Raw genomic sequence first — 13,478 nt, 5'->3', positions numbered from 1 at the left:
CCAGGCCGCGAGCCGTCGATCTCCAGCGACACTCGCACCGATTCCTCGACGGAGAGCTACTCATGCCGACAGCCTGCCCACGCTCACCATGAGTCCTTGGCCAGTCACTACTCGTCTGACTCCCAGGGAACTGTCATCTGCATCGAACGCCCAGACGGCGCCCTGCACACCTCGCTGTGCAGCCTGGAGACCATAGGTGGGTGTCTGAGTCCTGTGTGTGGAACAAGGGGGCAGCACTGAGCTGAAGACAGTTGTCAGGACTGAGGGGTGGATGATGGAGCTGACTGATTACTGTTGTATGGTCAAGAATACAAACCAGGTTGACAGCTTCATTCTTTTTTATTTATTATTTATATTATTTATTTATTGATCCATTAATCATGTGATTGATCTGTAACGTTCATTAGTCTCTCAGAAGGTGTTGTCTTCAAACATTCAGTTTGTAATTATATGAAACAGAAAACTGACCCCAGGTTTCTTTGTCTTGATAAATTAAATATAAACTGCAGTTAATTAATATGCAGTTGACTGTTTCAGCACCACACTAGTTCTTACTGTATGTCAACTAAACATTGAATTTATTTTGAAATTCCACTCACATTCCACTCGCATTGACTCCTGCAGATGTATAAAAGGCCCAGTCACAAATTTGTGTTATTACATCTACAGCTACACAACTACAGTGTGGATGAAGTGGCCTCATGTGTTTAGTCGTCAAATTTTAATGGGTCCAGTTAACAAGGAATAATTTGTCATACTGAAGACACAGATGACTCAGTCTCTGTACCGCTGAGGACGTCAGACCTTCCATCATCATATGATGTTTGCTCTTTCAGCCTCTGATATGAAGAATATCACTGTATGCGGACAACACGCTGCATCAAAGTGAACCTGTTCACATTTTCCACACAAAAACTCAAACACTGTCAACCTCAGAGTTCACTGGGACACATCCACTTGTCTTTACTAATAACCGGACAGGATTTAAATGTAGAACCAGTCTGTGTCAGCTGTGAGTTGAAGTGCTCGCACCTCTGTACAGATGTGCGAGACAGGAAGTCTTTTACAGTGAGCCAAATGTTGTCTAGACCTGGTACAGCAGCTGTATTAGTCCCTGTTCAGTCATGGTTCAGATGAGACCGGAAACAGTTCAACTGAATAATCTGAGTCGACTGACTGATGACTTGAGAATATAAACACATCACAAACTGAATCTTTAACTTTTAAACTGTTGGTCAGAAACATCTGAACGTCTGCGCTCTGACAAACATTAAAAGAAATGAATTGAAAACACAGCTGTCAGATAAACTGTAGAACACCTTGGTTACTAGCAGCTGTAGACTCGAAGTCAATACATCTGGATCCTCCAAACCTTAGATCAGACCAAGACTAAAATAGAGTTGAGTGTCCAGACTGATAAAACAGACTGGATGACACAGAAACAAAACTTCATTCCAGAACCTGCAGAAACTCTTCTTCTCTGAGGAACAGAGACAGGAAGTCCACAGCTTCATAACGTTGTTTGGTGTGAACCATCAGCTGTTATTGACCAATCACAGCAGGTTTGGGTCAGTCACCTCATATAACACATCACATTCATTCTTCTCTCAGATATAAGCTTTGAACTTTATGACAGAGCTTATATCTATAGACAGAAAGAGATTTGACCCTGTATGACCCGGCTGTGCAGCCAATCACACTCTGCCACGGTGCTTTTTTCTGTTCTGTCATTGTGTTGCATTACCTGGCGACCATGCTTAAAACATCTGTTGCCATGCTTCTTGTTGCTAAGGCCACGTGACGGACAGTGAGCAGCACCAGTCTCTGAGGAAGGGAGGCGGGGCTGGGGATAGGAGGCGAAGTTCTGTCCGCACCCGGCGATCTAAGCCCGACAACGAAGCCTCGTCGGCTGGGTACCACAGCGAGGGTAGGCAGGGCTGGGGCCAATCATAGGGCAGAGGTGGAGCTACTGGGCGGGGCTATTAAAACTGACCAACACTGGATTTCTGATGCTGATGTAGATTCTTGAGTTCATAAAAACCTGATATTTATACATCTTTATATTTCTACTAAGCAGCTCATTTCACAGTTGGAAAACAAACATGGCACTAAAAAAAAAAAAAAGTCAAGTTTAACCAGGAGTCAGGCTCTCACTCATCTGTTTCACGTTAATCATTTTTCAGCTTGGTATCAGTCATATTAACATTATTCTGGTTCATTCATTCAATCTAATCCATGTCTCATTCATCTTCTTTCTTCTCTTCTTCTTCTTATTCTCCTTCTCTACCTTCTCTCTCTTTGATCTTCATTTCATTTCTTACCTCTGCATGTATCCCTTCCTCCTCCCTCTCTCCTGTTCCTCTCCTCCATCCCCTTCCCTCTCTTGTCCTCCCAGGAGAGACGTTGAAGGAGCAGCAGGCTCCTCGTCACCTCCCCAAACCTTCCTCCTCCTTCTCATCTTCCACCAGTCGCCTCCGAGACTTCAAGGAGACCATGAGCAACATCCTCCTCAGCAGACCCCTCTCCTCCTCCTCTTCCACCTCTTTACCGGCTGCCGTCCTCTCAGCTGATATTAACTCCTCCACCGACAGCCATCACCACCCTGACCCCACCTCCTCCTGCTCCTCCTCCAATAAACCCCAAGACTGGGAGGCAGACAGCACCAGCAGTGAGTCCAAGTCCAGCTCCTCTGGAGGAACAGGGTCAGGGAGGTACCGGCCGGCGTGGAAGCCCCGCAGAGAGGCACTCAATATCGACAGCATCTTCACCCGTGAGAGGCGGAGGCAGGCGGGGTACAGCCCGCTCGGAGCTTCCCTGCCCGACGACTGTGGAACTCCGGCCTCCGAGGGAGCGGACGCCTCCCTCCCGGCCCCACAGGAGGTGAGCTCTGTCAGGCCAGGCTCCTCCTGGACTCTCCCCACCATCTCCAGCAGCCACAGAGGAGGTGGAGGAGGAGAACGTGCAGATCTGCCTCCACCACCTCCTCCTCCCAGGCTGATCCAGAGGATGGAGAGCGGATACGAGAGCAGCGAGAGGAACAGCAGCAGCCCAGTCAGCCTGGACCTGAACTTGGGAGACAGGTGAGCACACTGTGGTCGTGATCCAGTTCTGTCCCCTGATGTAAGGTTGAGGGTTTAAATTAGGTCTCTGGAAACAGGTGACCATGAATCTGTCCTAAATCACCAGGTCACGGCTGTTTCCCAACGTCACTCACTCACACAGCTGAGTCACGCTGGTCTGATAAAACCATTGATCAGACCCAGGTGGATACTGAAATCCAGGACTTGAAGCTGAAGGTGAACTATGAAGCCTGGTTGCTGACTGTCTCTGTCCTCCTCAGGGAGTGTGCTGTGAAGAAACCTTCGGTCTGCTCCTCTTCCTCGGGGCCGTCATGGAGGAATATCAGATCAAAGAGCAGCGGCGCTCTGCTGCAGGAGCTCAGCTGCTCCAGCAGGGGGAAACTCAGTACGACGCCTGTGTGTGTGTGTGTGTGTTTGTTTGTTTGTTTGTGTGTCTGTGTGTTTCATGAATGTATTCAGAGAGCTGGATGTAGTGCAGTAGGTTAACTATGACCAAGAAAGAAGCCTTTTGCAAGCATCATACAAACATCAATCTATAAAATTAACATCATAGTATCATACTAAGTCATACTAAAGTCATACTAACATCATACTAACATCATACTAACACCACATCATAGTAACGTCATAGTAACACCGGCTCCACAGTGATGCTGTGGACACTGATGACTTGGTGTGTGTGTCTTGGACCAGCGCCCCCCACAGGCCGCAGCGAGCTGGATGAGCTGCAGGAGGAGGTGCTGAGGAGAGCGAGGGAGGAGGAGCAGCAGCGACGACAGGAGAAAGAGAAGGAGGTGGCGCTTGGCTTCAACCCAAGACCCAGCAAGTACATGGACCTGGACCAGCTGCAGATCCAGGGTAGACACACACACACACACACACACACTACACTTGTACTTCCATCTTTGTGAGGACATTCATTGACATAATGCATTCCCTAGCCCCTTACCCTAACCTTAACCATCACAACTGAGTGCCTAACCCTAACCCTGACCCTGACCTTAACCTAAACCTAATTCTAACCATAACTCTAAAACCAAGTCTTAACCCTCAACATGTAATTTGAAGGTGTCTCACAAAGTGAGGACCGGCCAAAATGTCCTCACTTTCCCAAAATGTCCTCACTCTGTTAGTAAAATACTTTTTTTGGTCCTTACTATGTAGCAAGTACAAGTGTACACACACACACACACACACACACACACACACACTCTGCAGGGGCCGGTGAGTTATGATCCTTCTAAATGAGTTGATGTCAGAAAACGTCTCTACTGTCCATCACCGATCCAGTCACTCAGTTGTGGTGGTTTACTGGGCTCAAGTGCGTGTGCCTGTGTGTGTGTGTGTGTGTGTGTGTGTGTGTGTGTGTGTGTGTGTGTGTGTGTGTGTGTGTGTGTGTGTGTGTGGTCAGCAGGTGTGTGTGGTGTTGGACAATAGGAATGTTCCTCATTGAGCAGTTGAAAGAGCTGACACACAAAAGACAGAATAACCAACACAGTCTGTGTGTGCGTGTTTGTGTGCATGCATGCATGCATGTGTGGCTCCAGTATAAACTTCAGTCAGTGTATTAGATGTAATTTAAATAATACACTTGACAAATTGATATGATTTGCATTACTACAGAGGGCAGCTGTAATTAATTAGTTCTTACTAAAATAAAAGCCTCACACCAAACTGTATATCCTCCATGGAACAGTGAAGACCTGGGGCGTGTGCCATGTAGGCACAGGTGCTCTGGGAGGGCAGGTCCCTGGTTCAATTCCTGGCTGGGCAGACCCTTTCCTACTCTCTCTGTCCCATTTCCTGTCACTGTCCACTATTCTATAAAAAAAGGCTTATAAACAGGAGGGAATGAGTCTCATCTTGTTGTTGTCTGTTGACTGTGCAGTCATCCACATCAGACCTCTCTTGTTTACGGGTGTTGTGGAGAGAACCTCTGCAACACCCAGCAAGGACTGACTTTACTCAGGTTTATTTCATCCTCAGAAGCTCAGGACCCTCTGACCTCTGACCTCTGACCTGGTCTCTGCCAGAACTCTTACACCAGCAGCGCACAGAGAGTCGTACTGAAATGACTAGTCAGTGAAGACGACTGTGGTCGGATGCTTTTATTCTGGAAAGCAGCACGGACAGCAGAGCCTTCAGGGTTCACTCCTGTGTCTGTACTCACAGCTGCAGACTCACTGACTGTGTGTGTGTTCACCTGCAGGTAAAGGTGACGGCTTTGAGCGCTGTGTGTCGGAGGCAGAGCTCCTGCTGGACCAGTCGGTGCGTCTGGAACAGGCGGGCGAGGTCGCCTCAGCGCTGTCGGCCGTCAATGAAGCAGTGTGTAAGCTCCTCCCACCACCCCTGACCCCGCCTCACACACACATCACTTGTCATACTCATGAAGGAAACACACTGTGAATGAGGCCAACACCTGCCCCCCGCCCCAAAACCATCTGCTTGGTTGCTAATGGTAACCAGAGGCAGCACAGTCGCCTGCTGTTGACATCAAGCAGAGATTTGTTACTGTTACTGTTACTGAAGAATGCACACACACACACTTGGCCACTGATTAAAATCAAAGTAAACACAGAAGGCGACCTCTTCTCCTCTGGTACTTCACGACCTGGTTCTTTTGTTCTTCAGTTATATAAACATCTGGGAACAAGAACAGGAGCAGTCAGACCATCAGGAAACAAACCAGAGGTTTACAACATCTAGGCTGCATCTCCCTGTCACAACATGTGATTTAAACAAAAAATGGTCATCAGTAGTGAAGGTTAATTAGCTCCTCATTAGCTGAGTTCTGCTGATCTAACCTGAGTCCAGCAGGTCCTGACGAAGTATCAGGTCTGGGCCTGGACTCAGACCTGTCCCTCTCTCCGACTCAGGGTTGTTCAAACCGTTGAAAGCAGGAGAACCTGTAGAGACTCAGTATGTTGTTCATGTCCACTATTAGTGAAACCTTCAAAACCTCAACTTGACTGTGGGATCATGGGAAACAGCTGCAGCGTGAAGAGCGACATAGTGAAGCTGGAAGTTAGTGTTGAAACAGAAAAGATTATGCTTCTTTTCAGGTCTCAGATATGGCTCCAGGTGGACTCAGCAGGGTTGGGGTCCAAGTTCTGGTTCAGGACTCTAGTGGTAGGATTGTGTTATTGCAAGTGCAGAGCTGCACAGATAATAGAACATCTGTACCGTGATCCAGGGCCCAGACATGGTCAAGAACCACTGATCTACTGAACATCTCAGATACACCTGTGCACACAGCTGCAGCAGGTGGGACAGGTGAGAGCTGGAGCAGCTGGATACACTGTGACAGGTGTTGACAGACAGTAATCACTTCACCTTCATTTTTCTCCTGCTTCCCACCTGTCTGGTCACGTGACCCCTCAGAGTCCTTGTTAGTGATGTCACAGATGTGACCTCGTTGTTACTGACGGAAGCGATGGACAGACCAGACCCGCTGGAATAAACAAGAACACGAGACAGTTTTTATAATTTAGTTGATTTAATATCATTTCATCATTTCATCATCCAGAACCAAACCTGAGTTATTGATCTGTTAATGATGTCATTGATGTTATTTCTCATGTCTGCCAATCCCATAACACACACACACACACACACCCCATGTCTGAGATTTGATTTTTTCAGTTCATTTGATTTTTGCATGATGTCATCATAAAGTTCTTTTCCGCATTTTTCTTTTTCTTTTCCTTATTTATTCTTTCCTCTCTTTGTTTTTCTTTCTATCGTGTATTTTCTGTTGTCATGTGACCTGGCTGCAGCCAAACTGCGGCCGGTGGCAGCTGGGGGCGGAGCTAGTAGTCATAGCCGGCTGCAGCGCTGCATGAGGAGAGCCCGCAGCCTGCAGCAACGCATGCAACTGCAGCAGCAGCAGCAACCAGAGCAACAACAGGAGGAGGGGCAGCAGCTTCAGGAACAGCCCAGGTACCACCTGTAGTCTGCTCAACCAATCAGAAGCCACGTAGCATCAGCACTTCAGAATTTGATCTGTAGAAGAACCTGTCTTTAGTCTAGAAACCTAAGGGATCTTTACCACTGCAGAGTCCACCAGCTGGACTCAGCTTCTGGGGTCTGAATGCTTCATTGACCAAACTGACCCCCGGACCACCCAGTTTGACAGTCAGAGATGTTAAGCACAGGTGAACTGTACCTGGACCATCAGACACTGGAACTAGGTCCCTGTCATTGAAAGGCAGGTTTCTGAGTTTATAATAAAGTTTTAGGAGCAGCTGGTGCAGTGGGCGGGGCATAAGGAGGAGGATCATTTTTCCTCAGATCAAATGACACAAGGTGGGAAAGAGCTTTACCAGTATGATGTAGATGACTCCATGAACGCTGGGTGTGACACACAGGAAGATGAACCTCAGTGACATCACAGTGACATCAGACTGTGGTTTGATCCTGCTCATTAATGACTCTGCACAACTTTAAATAGCTCGTTAAGTCTTAACAGGCCGACCAATCACAGCTGTCCATGTCTCCACGTCGTATCTCTAACCCTGATGTTGCTACATGTTTGAAGAGGAGACATAGGCTGCGTTGCTACGGCGACCTGTATACTCATGGTTCTAATAATTGTTAATCATCAATCAAATCAATACACACACACACACACACACAGCCGTGTGTTTATGTAGAATGACACCATCTGTTCCAAACATACTGTATTCCAACGCACACTTCCTTCCTAACCTCTCTTTCTCTCTCTCTCTCTGCAGTGAAAAGCCTCTCTCGCTCAAAATACTTCTGACAAACAGACAGAGTGACCAATCAGCTGCCAGTAAGGACCAGCAGGCCCTGCCTCTCTCTACCTGCCATGTTAAGCCCCTTCCCCCCAAAACAGACCCCACCTCCAGCCCCAGCGCCCCTACAGGTTCTCCGAGGGAGGAGAGCAGGACTGAGGGGCCCTGCTCTCACACTGGGAAACCCCTCTCTAACGCTGGGCCCCTCCCTCCTCTGTGTGTAGACACCTGGGAGCAGAGTCCTCTGGGAGATTTGGCTCCACCCCCTCCACCTGAGGAGGTGGTGCACTCCACCCAGTGGACCAAACCGCTCCCTGTCCCCATCCCAGTACAAGCCCCGCCCCCACCCAGGCTGTACTCCCGAACCCCGTCACCTGTTAGCAGGTGTCATCTGATGATGGAGGAGGAGCCATTTTACATCAGACGGCCACCAACCACATCCCCTATTCCTAGCCCCACCTCAAGACTAGCCCCCCCCCGTCCAACCTGCCCCACCAGAAACTGGTCCTGCTTACACCTGGAGCTACCTGATGCTGTAGATTCTCCTGATACACCAACCTACACTCCCCCAGACTCACCCTGCAGCGTCCCCCCACCTCCTGTGAGGCAGCCTGGTCGGACCTCCTCCCCTCCCCCCAGCCAGGACTACAGAGCAGCCCTCCCCGTGGAGCGCTGGGCCGAGAACATCAACAGATACTACGGTTCCCAGAGTGCAGCAGGGGGAGGAGGGGGAGCGGCGGTGCCCTGTGAGGAGCTGTCAGAGCTGGACTCGCTGTACCAGGCCAGTCTGCTGGCTCCTAGCATGCACCGGGGCAGCCGCGGCACAAGTCCTCAACCGATGGGCAACAAACCAGGTAGGACCTGCAGAGTAAAGGTCACATGACACTGCTGTGCCACGTGTCCCCGACTCATTTCACCTGAAGCTGCATGGTGGAGAAACAATGATCTGACTCAGAGGTCAGAGGTCACGCCCCCTTCTCCTACAGCTGTTTGTGAGGATTTACACTGAATGTTCCTATAACTGTTACCATGACAACCACAACAGTTACTTGTGTGTGTGTGTGTGTGTGTGTGTGTAGGTGTGAGGAGAGTGCTGTCAGGATCAGGACGATCCAAAACACCGACAGCAGAGATCGAAAGATCTGTCTACAGAACCCCTCAGCATAAGGTACGTGTGTGTGTGTGTGTGTGTGTGTGTGTGTGTGTGTGTGTGTGTGTGTGTGTGTGTGTGTGTGTGTGTGTGTGTGTGTGTGTGTGTGTGTGTGTGTGTGTGTGTACTTGTACTTGCTACATAGTAAGGACCAAAAAAAGTATTTTACTAACAGAGTGAGGACATTTTGGCCGGTCCTCACTTTTTGAGACACCTTCAAATCACATGTTGAGGGTTAAGACTTGGTTTTAGAGTTATGGTTAGAATTAGGTTTAGGTTAAGGTTAGGGTCAGGGTTAGGGTTAGGCTCTCAGGTGTGATGGTTAAGGTTAGGGTAAGGGGCAGTGTGTGAGTGTGTGTGTGTGTGTGTGTGTGTGTGTGTGTGTGTGTGTGTGTGTGTGTGTCTCGGATCATTAGTGTTTAATGTGATTAAACAGACCTCAGGTTGTGGTTCAGTTTCCAGGTCTGAGATCAGGTGATGTGTTGACAGCTGTTACAGTTTGTATCTGTGTCTGACCTCTGACCTCTGACCTCTGTGCAGCTGCCCTCAGGTGAAGATGAGAGCTACAGCGCAGAAAACCTGCGACGCATCACCCGCAGTCTGAGCGGTACTGTCATTGGGTCACAACCCCAGAGCCTTGGCCTCTCTCGCAGCTGTGTAAGACACAGACACACACACACATACAGACACACACACACAGAGACGGGGGGGTCCAAGTGTTAAATCACAGTCACCTGTGAACTCAGAGGAAGACTCTGGTGATGAAGATGAAGAACTGAACGAGGTTTTCAGAGTTTCCTCATGTTTTTATCTTCATCATGTCAATTTGATTTTTATGTTTCTCTTTCATCTTCATCTTCCTCCTTCCTCTCTCTTGTTTCCATCTTTTTCCTCCTCTCTGCCCCCCACCCTGAAGGACCCCTCTCTGTCCAGACCCCCCCTCAAACACGCCAACCTTCACTCCTCCTCCTCTTCCCTCCTGCGTCGCCCCAGCACCTCCTCCCTGCACCTCCCCTCTGCCTCCTCCACCTCCTTCACTACAGATCCCTCCTACCACCACCTTCAACACCAACCCCGGCACCACGGCCCCCCAGCTCCTGCACCTCCTCCACAGCACCCCCCCTCGCAGACATCATGGCCCCACAGCTTGGGCCTCACCTCCTGGGGACGCACAGGTAACCTGCTGCTCCTTCACCTCCACAAACACCACCAGACCCCCCCCCATCCACCGGCTCCCTCAGCCCTGATGCTTCAGGGGGGGTCTCAGAGATCCTGGTCTTAAACCTCCACCTGTGTCTCACCTGAGCTCCAGAACAGTAATGACACCCAGTAACAACGAGGTGAACAGGAAGCAGTGTGTAAATAAACAGCTGCAGACAGGTAGCTCACCTGTTCAGCACCTGATGGAGCTCAGTCATGTAGTCAGTGTGAGAGGAGCTGTGTCAGAGGTCATGACCTCTGAGGTGACAGGTTTTTCAGTGTTGATGTGAGAACGTAGAATCTGATCTTAGTCTGGAAGTTTACAGCTGTGTTCTAATAGCCCCCCCCTCGTCCTGCCCCCCTCAGGAGGTGGACCGGGAGTCCAACAGCAGTTTCTGGTTGTGTCTGACCGGCGTCAGACTCCCCCAGGTCAAGGCCTCCACAGCGTCGCGCTGAGTTACAGCACTCTGCCCCGTGCTCCTCGCCGAGCTCCGCCTCCCTCCTCTTCCCTTCCCAGGCCCAGAGCTGGTTCCAGTCCTGCCCCCCCACCTGGTCTGCAGAGTCTCTACGCCACCCTGTCCCACCCCCGCCGCTCTGCTAACTCCACCACTGCAACTAACGGTCACTACCAGCAACTGTCGCTGCCCAGGAAGGTCAATGGGTCGTCGCACTATGCTCCACCCCCCATTCAAACGGCAGGGGACGCCCCCACCCAGCCTCTCCGCCTGGACGTCCCCCCTGAGGGCGACTGGCGCTGTGATACCGACTACAGGACTGTCCAAGCAGGCTCCACCTGGGACCTTCGCACCGCTCACTACCACCAGCCTGGCCCCCCCAGGCCCCGCAGGGACCCCCACCTGTGCTCCCTCTGCCAGCAGCTTCCTGCTGAGCTGCCACGCCCCTACTGCTCGTCCTGTGGAGCTTATGTAACCCGGTTCCGCCCGGCCAGCTGATCAAGCCTGAGGCTCGCAGCAGATGATCCTGCCTCAGTCTCTGGGGAAGTCGCTCCAGCTCCAGAATATTTTAACTCAAACATTAAGTTCACTCAGAAAAACTGCAGCTTCGAAAAAGACGTCTGCAGAGAGACCCTCACAGCTGGACCCATGCAAACAGGAAGTGAAGGACAGGAAGTAGAAAGGAGCAGCTCCAGTTCCCCCTGATTATAAATCTACGGTCTACTTATTTTTCTAGGTTTAGATGAACTGACCTGTTCTCCCGGTCTGACCTGAGCTCTGCTAGAGATCTGATCTAGTTTTCTAAAGTCAGTTAGTCGCCCTCTTGTGTACGCGGGGCTGAGTTAGAGGATTTTAGATGAATAACTGAAGCTTTTATTTTGAAGAAGTTGCAGCTAATATTTAGCATGTTATCAGATCTTAACCTTCGCTCAACATTTACTGTGATGATGATTCATGACCCGACTGCAGTTAACTCTTAGTGCACTTCACAGGTGTTGAAGGTGGATTTTCTTTAGCTTGTTGCTGTTTCTGTCGACATCTCTCTCATGGTTCAGGGAGAAGCTTCTCCAGTCAGACTGAGTCAGTCCGGTCCAGATGATGAAGGAACACCTTAAATCAAGAATGCTGTTGTTAACAGACTGACAGAGCTCTGTCCTACTGCCAAGAATCCAGGGGAACGCTGCTCTAAGGGCTGACCCCGCCCACCCGGTGCTCCGGGTGAGATAAAACAAACAAACCCACGTCTGGTCTGAAGTCTGCAGATTAACAAAGATATTTAAAATTACAGAAAAAGTCCTAAAGAGCTAAATAAGAAAATAATAATTTCAGTCGCTTCAGACCAGAATACAAATTCTGATCAATTGATCGAGTGAGTGAGTGAGTGAGTGAGTGAGTGAGTGAGTGAGTGAGTGAGTGAGTGAGTGAGTGAGTGAGTGAGTGATTGATTGATTCAGACCAGACTGAGAACAGTAACAATGCAACACAAAGTGTCAAAGATTCAGAAGAAGAGCAGATATTTTTTCATCATGTCTTTTTGCTTTGCCAGATTTGATTCTGTTGGTTTTAGTATTTTTGATGCTTATTTTTCTACAGTTTAGATCAACAGAGAATCAATGAATCAGATGTTTAGAGTCTTTTAGATGTTGTAGTAGGAGATCATCACATTTACTGTTGAAGCTGCTCACCTGCTGTGTCCTTTAACTTCACCACAGCTTTGAATTTCTTGACTCCATGAATCTGTTGCATCAGAAATTAGTTTAAAGATGAAAACAAACGGGTTTGATGGATTTAAACCAGAGAAACAGAAATGTCATGAATCTCTCGGTTCTTCACGCAGCAGCTGAGCAGAGCTGTTCACATTTCTGTTCCTGCTGAGTCAGCAGACCTTCATCACAGGTGACAGGTGCTCCCTGTGAGCTCACTGAGTCAGCAGACACCGTGTCCGCTGTGATGAACCGTCTTCTGGTTTCCTGCTGTGCCGACAGACAGATTCTGTATTTTTGCAATAAAGTCGTCAGAACAAAATCTGCTGTTTTTATTTTCCATGAGTCCATCTTTGTTCTTCATCCAGATGTGAGTTCAGTTCCCTCTGAAAATCACCTCAGCTGTGAAATTGAAACATTAATTAACTGAGTGGCAGAGAACAGAGCAGCATGTGGTCAAATTTCACATGTAACTCATTTCTTAAAACAGCTATTTGTAAGTTTAGCTATTGCTATATAGCTAACGTTAGCATTAGCAGCTGTTTACTCACCAGTGTAGAAGAAAGTTGAGTTCAGCATCAGACTTCATCCTTTACTCCTCAACATCCGTCTCCAAAGGTCAAGACAAACACCAATGTTAACTCTTATCTCTGTCACATCTGTTCTACTGAAGTTAGCATGCTAACAGCTAGCTTTCTGACACAGTCAATGTCAAAGACACGGATGTTGTTGAAGCTTTTTATTAAATTACAGCCTGATGACACTTCAAGTTCTGACAGGTGTGTTCACTTTCATCACTTTCTGTTTGCAGCTGTTCCTTTATATAAATATAAACTGCTCTGTGTTTTTACATCATTATATTGGTTCTTAACAGACACGTGACTTTACAAACTAATATTTTCTTCATGTAAAATATGTAAAGTAAATTTCTCACAAACAAACTGAAGTGTTTGTTGATAATTCTCCTGGCACTTGGACAGATGAGGCTCAGTTTTACAGACTGATCACAGACAGGATTTTCCCTCCTCAGCCTCAGACAGACACAGCAGCAGCTGATCTGAGGTCAGGTTTTAAACTGATGATTAGTCAAGACTCTTTCCAATCAGCAGTCAGCAGACACCAATCAGATCAAT

General features: G+C 48.6%; 1 protein-coding gene across 8 annotated transcripts in view; it reads left to right on the top strand.

The window, feature by feature from the left end:
* Positions 1 to 12,667, top strand: part of usp54a (ubiquitin specific peptidase 54a) — a 38,720-nt gene extending 26,053 nt beyond the window's left edge. For 5 of the 8 annotated variants that reach the window (XM_071473465.1, XM_071473462.1, XM_071473468.1 and 2 more), the window contains 12 exons: positions 5 to 196; positions 1,793 to 1,927; positions 2,396 to 3,080; positions 3,341 to 3,465; positions 3,774 to 3,938; positions 5,290 to 5,409; positions 6,857 to 7,019; positions 7,814 to 8,691; positions 8,917 to 9,005; positions 9,528 to 9,644; positions 9,904 to 10,162; positions 10,554 to 12,667. In XM_071473465.1, the coding sequence (XP_071329566.1) occupies positions 5 to 196; positions 1,793 to 1,927; positions 2,396 to 3,080; positions 3,341 to 3,465; positions 3,774 to 3,938; positions 5,290 to 5,409; positions 6,857 to 7,019; positions 7,814 to 8,691; positions 8,917 to 9,005; positions 9,528 to 9,644; positions 9,904 to 10,162; positions 10,554 to 11,140 (3,515 nt within the window). In that variant the 3' untranslated portion in view covers positions 11,141 to 12,667. Of the gene's footprint in view, positions 1 to 4; positions 197 to 1,792; positions 1,928 to 2,395; positions 3,081 to 3,340; positions 3,477 to 3,773; positions 3,939 to 5,289; positions 5,410 to 6,856; positions 7,020 to 7,813; positions 8,692 to 8,916; positions 9,006 to 9,527; positions 9,645 to 9,903; positions 10,163 to 10,553 lie in introns of those variants that run through there. The other 3 variants (XM_071473467.1, XM_071473469.1, XR_011687379.1) reach the window with 3 other exon arrangements.
* The last annotated feature ends 811 nt before the right edge of the window (positions 12,668 to 13,478 follow it).

This window comes from Trachinotus anak, unplaced genomic scaffold (genome assembly GCF_046630095.1).
Source record: "Trachinotus anak isolate AG129_WGS33_773 ecotype Australia unplaced genomic scaffold, CSIRO_AGI_Tana_v1 ptg000052l, whole genome shotgun sequence".
NCBI lineage: Eukaryota > Metazoa > Chordata > Actinopteri > Carangiformes > Carangidae > Trachinotus > Trachinotus anak.
Note: the sequence above shows the minus strand (reverse complement) of the source record. Positions and strands in the feature narration are given on the sequence as shown.